Below are 5,272 nucleotides of genomic sequence, written 5' to 3'. Positions count from 1 at the left end.
CCCTTTAGGGAAGGAAACTGCCATCTTTACCTGGTCTGGCCTACACGTGACCCGCAGCAACGTGGTTGACTCTTAACTGCTCTCTGGGGCAGCTCGGGACGGGCAGTAAATGCTGGGCCCTGCCAGAGACGCCCTCATCCTGTGAATGAGTTGAAAGTAAAAGTTGACTGCTTTCGGGTTAGTTCTCTCTGTGCTTGTTGTGGCACCTCCTGACTCACTTCGGGCGTTTTGTCCGAGTTCGCTTCTACATTTCTTCCTCCATAGCAACCCCCCCAACTGCTCCCCGCCATCTGCAAATCACGCGTGGTGTCGCTGAATTGTATACCCCAGGGACAAAACGACACCATTCCCAAAGCACATCGGCTGCTCGCGATTCTAGCCTCTGTGGTGACGGAGAGCAGGGCACAGAGATCCTGGATCTCGAGGCTGAAAGGCCGTGTAACCAAGCACGTTCTCTCTCTCTCTCTCTCTCTCGGCGCTTGAAGCAAATCAGATACTCCTACAGAAAGGATGTTATGAAGTTCAAAAGAGTGCAGAAAAAGACTTAGCAGGATGCTACCTGGACTGGAACATTTGAGTTAAAGGGAGACTTTTTATCCCTGGAACCTGACCCTATAGGGGTTTATAAAACCATGTGGGGCATAGATAAGGCGGATAGCTTTTGCCCAGAGTCGGGGAGCCTAAAACGATAGGGCGTGGGTTTAAGCTGAGAGTGGAAGGGTACAAAAGGGTCCAGAGAGGCAATGCTTTCGTGCAGAGGTAGTGGTGGAGGCTGGGAGGATTTTGTCACATAAGAAACCTTTGGACAGATACGTGGATTGGATAGGGATGGAGGGATATGGACCAAACGCAGGTGAATGGGACCGGTTGAATGGGCGGCATGGACAAGTTGGGCCGAAGGGCCAGTTTCCGTGCAGTAGACCTCTGTGTGCGAGCTGGGAGAGTGCAGGGCACTGATTACAGAGACGTGGTTAGGTTTGTGGGGTGGGGTGGGAGGGGGCCAGTGATGTGGTAGTCTCACCCTTCTCCCATCTTGTCTCCCCCCACCTCAGTACAACGAGCTGCAGGATAAGGTGCAATCGGCAGAGACCAAGGTGTCTGAAATGGAGACGACCATCGAGGATCTGCAGTGGGACATTGAGAAGCTGCGGAAGAGGGAGCAGAAACTGAACAGGCACCTGGCCGAGGCACTAGAGCAGGTATCTCCCTCCCGGGTCTCTCACCCATCGCCCTCGATCCGTGTCCCGCCCCCCCCCCCTCCCCCCCCTCCTCCCTCCTCCCTCTGGGTCTCTCACCCATCGCCCTCGATCAGGACCCAAGCAGGAATTTATAAACCTGGAATCACAGTACCCCCTTCCCGATAGTAAGGTGAGCTCCCGTCTGCTGTTAGACTAATGCACTCCCTCTGTCTCTCGCAGTTAAACTCTGGCTATCACGTGTCTGGTGGACCAGCGGGATTTCAAGGTGGGCAGATCACGCTGAACATACACAAGGTAAAAGCCAAGCCCTGGACTCTTTCTCTACCTCCACCGGGAGGACATGTTGTAAACCGAGTGCGTGCGCTCTCTCTCTCTCTCTCTCTCTCTCTCTCTCTCTCTCTCCCCCCCTCCCCACCTCTCTCTCGCTCGCGAAAGAACGTCACCTCTCTGATGACCAGCAGAGCCCCGAACCGAGCGTCGCACGCTTAAGGACACAGGGTAGGGGCGAGATGAGGAGAAATGCCTTCACCCGGAGAGTGGGGGAGCCCGTTGGAAGTCTCTGCTCCAGTAGGGGCCGAAACGTCGAACGTTTTCGAGAGAGAGTTAGCCGGCGTTCCTTGGGGGCTAAGGGGATCAAAGGGCGTTGGGGAGAAAGCGGATTGAATCCGACGATCGGCCGCGATAGTATTGTACGGCAGAGAGACGACCGATGGCAGATGAGCTCACCGAGCTGGTGGGTTTGTTTGTAACACCATCAGTGCGCCTCTGGTGAAGCGTAGGTGTTCTGTCCCATTGGTTATTTATTTGGGGCGTTTGGCACCACATCCGGTTCTGTTTCCCAGCGGTTTGCACACGGGGTCCAATTCGGTGTGTTTGTTGATGGAGTTCAGGTTGGAATACCGGGCCTGCAGGAATTCCCTGGCTCGTCTCTGTTTGGCTCATGCGATTATGGATATGTTGTCCCAGTCGAATTCATGGCCCCTCTTTGTCCCTGTGTAGTGAGATCTGTCAGAATTGGTTGTGTCTCTTGGTGGCTCATCGGCGTTTGTGTACCCCTATTGTTAGTTTTCTCCCAGTTTGGCCTGTGCGGTGTTTCTCACGATCCTTGCGCGGTGTTTTGTATGTTACGCTAATTTTACTGGTTGTGTGGGTATGGGATCCTTAACGTTTGTCAGTAGCTGTCGCAGGGTGGTTGATAGCCAGGGGTCTGAGCAGTCTTGTGGGTCATCTCTGAAATGTCCCTGATGTACGGTAGGGTGACTGGTGAGCCTCCCTGTTGTGGTCTGTCTCGGAGGTAACAGCGGATTGTGCTTTAACCCCCCGGGGGTTGGGGGGAGGTGGTCACCACGCCTCGGGGAGAGGTTGAGTAGGAAGGACCTTGGTCGCAGGTTTGGCTGGCGCGGGAATCGAGCTGCCACCCAGTGTGTCAGTGATGGGTAATATTTGCCAGTCAGTATGCCCCTCTCGGCGAGTGAGAGAGAGAGAATTTATTGTCCCCTGTACCGAAATACAGTGAGAAGCTTTGTTTACAAGCAGTACAGGCAGATCTCAGCGAGCAAAGGATGAACAGATGAAAAAGACTTAGAGGCACACAGGCCGCATTGCGAGTTACAATATCTGAGGCTAGAGAGCCCATTCGGCAGTCTGATATCGGCAGGGAAGAAGCTGTTCCTGAACCTGCTGGTGCGTGTGTTCAGGCTTCTGTATCTTCTGCCTGACAGAAGAGGTTGTAGGAGGTCATTACCAGGGTGGGATGGGTCTTTGATGATGTTGGCCGCCTTTCTGCGGCAGCGAGCCGTGGATGGAAGGTTGGCTTCCGTGATGGTCTGGGCTGTGCGCATCCTCTTCTGTCGTTTCTTATGGTCCTGGACAGAGAGAGAGAGCGGTCGCCCTTGCCCTGCACTTTGTCAGCAACGGCTGCGGGAATGCCGCACCGATTGGCAGATCCGAGGCGACAGGGAGCTGAGAGCGCTGATTGGGCGCCAGGCCCTCGTGCCCACTCGGTGCTGGCGTAGCGGTCGGTGCGCTCGGGTTTGTTGCCGAGCGTTGCCCGAGTGGGAGATCTCCTGAAAGCGCACACAGCCTGTAGTAGCCTGCCTCTTACCAAAACGTAGGAATGCCAGGGCTAGTAACTCCCCTCCTGACCCATCCCCAAAGCCTGTCCCACCATTGACAAGGCACAAGGAAGGAGGGGGGACGGAATACTCCCCACTTGCCCTGGACGGGGGTGGGGGGCAGCTCTGATGGCACCCGGGAAGCTCGACACCATCCCAGGGACAAAGCAGCCCCCACCCCACCACCCACTGGACTGGCACCACGTCCACATGGGGAACACCAGCCCCAAGCCCTTTACAGCCGCTGGGCCCACAAATCCTGGGAATTCCGTCCCCCTCAGCGCAGTGGGGGTTGCGATGGGGTGATAATCCAGCACCCATGCCCCACCAATCAATTTCTTAAAATGAAAAGAAAGACGAAGGGGGTTTGCTGTCACTTTGTGACCGCTGGCAGGGGTGGGGAGGGGGTGCAGGGCAGGCGGTGAGAGATGGGCATGGCCGCGGGGTCGGGGCGAGACCGTGCACGGCGATCCCATCGTCACCTAACCAGTGTCTCTCTTCCTCCTCTCCCTCTCTCCCTCTCTTCCTCCTCTCCCTCTCTCCTTCTCTTGCCCCTCTCCCCTCTCCCCTCTCTCCCTCCCCGTCTCCGTCTCCCTCAGTTTGAGATGCTCAGTGCCGAGCTGGAGGAGAACAGAGAGCTGGCCAACAGCCGAATGGCCGAGCTGGAGAAGCTGGAGCAGGAACTGCAGGAGGCCGTGCGGCAGAATGAGAAGCTGAAGGTGAGAGCCTCGGGAGGGTGGGTGGCCGGGGGGTGGAGGTGAGGAGTGAGGGTTACGGAGGATCTACAATCTCGGCGCATGTTGTTTGCGCCTCGGCGGCAGCGTACAAGGTCAGAAATAGGCCACTACAGGCCTGCCAAGCCTGCTCCACCATTCAGAGAGAGCACCTTTGTCTCCGCTCACCGTAACCCCCTTTACTGTTTGAAATCTACCCCCGTCTGAGCAACGTTTCACTGGGCAGGGAATTCCACAGATTGGCCGGAGAAGGGGTGGGGGTGTGCAGTGTAGAGGACGTTCGCTCGGGTGGTCCCAGAGGGCCCCCCCCGCGAGGAGAGGTTGAGTCGACTGGGAAGTCTTATCGAAGTGTCTAACATTTTAGGAAGTGGTGGGTGGGTAAGGTTGGAGCGGGGAGGCTGTTACCACTGGTGAGGGGTGAGAACGAGAAGGTGGCGGGGGGGGGGGGCCTTGGGCCTGCCGTCCCTGCGCCGTGCTCGCTCTCCGCGATCCTCAGTCCCAGCAAATGCAACCCGCACCGATAGTTTTATATCTGTCGGCCTGTCTCAATGTTTCGGGTCCTTCGAAATCGCGGAAGGAGCCGGCCATGTCCATGCACAACCTCTGCTTTGATCCCGATCCCCTGAAGTGCAGGGATGGCTCTCGGAGAGACCCCTCTCTCCCTCCCCCTCCCCCACCGCGCTCCCTCCGAAGCCGAGGTGCCCCGCCTGCCTCCCAATCCGCCGCTCTGAGTCACTCGGAAACGCTTCCCTTCCCGTCTTCAAGGTAGACATGCGGAACATCCCGGAAGAGGTGGTCAAGGAGACTCCTGAGTACAAGTGCCTGCAGTCTCAGTTCTCGCTGCTCTACAACGAGAGCCTTCAGGTGAAGACGCAGCTGGACGAGGCCCGAGCCCTCCTCCTCACCACCAAAAACACCCACCTTCGACAGATTGAGCACATGGAGGTAAGGGAGGGGCTGCCGGGTGGGGGCGGGGAGGGGGAGGGCATCGTGCCCCGGGGTTATGACCCGGAGCCACGGGACAGGGACTCGGACACCGTGAAGGGGATGGGTGGGGGAGTGGGGACGTAGCCAATGGCTTTCCAAGGCAGTTGTGGGCTGCAGGGAGACCTGGGACATTGGTCTTTGCGGCAGTGCCCTAGGGCCCGAACGCCTTCAGCTGCTCCATCGGTCACCTTCCCTCCATCGTAAGGTCAGAAAGAGAATCTCACCATCACCCCCCCCT

General features: G+C 57.4%; 1 protein-coding gene across 1 annotated transcript in view; it reads left to right on the top strand.

Annotated features, from left to right (window-relative positions):
- Positions 1–880: 880 nt before the first annotated feature.
- The window catches only part of LOC109925712 (E3 ubiquitin-protein ligase BRE1B-like), a 9,315-nt gene continuing 4,923 nt past the window's right edge, over positions 881–5,272 (top strand). Inside the window, exons 1-5 of the mRNA XM_048620908.1 lie at positions 881–970; positions 1,053–1,199; positions 1,419–1,493; positions 3,913–4,032; positions 4,813–4,992. Of these exons, the coding sequence (XP_048476865.1) occupies positions 881–970; positions 1,053–1,199; positions 1,419–1,493; positions 3,913–4,032; positions 4,813–4,992 (612 nt within the window). The remainder of the gene's footprint in view (positions 971–1,052; positions 1,200–1,418; positions 1,494–3,912; positions 4,033–4,812; positions 4,993–5,272) is intronic.

This window comes from Rhincodon typus, chromosome 49 (genome assembly GCF_021869965.1).
Source record: "Rhincodon typus isolate 14 chromosome 49, sRhiTyp1.1, whole genome shotgun sequence".
Lineage (NCBI taxonomy): Eukaryota > Metazoa > Chordata > Chondrichthyes > Orectolobiformes > Rhincodontidae > Rhincodon > Rhincodon typus.
This window is presented reverse-complemented; position numbering and strand designations above follow the sequence as displayed.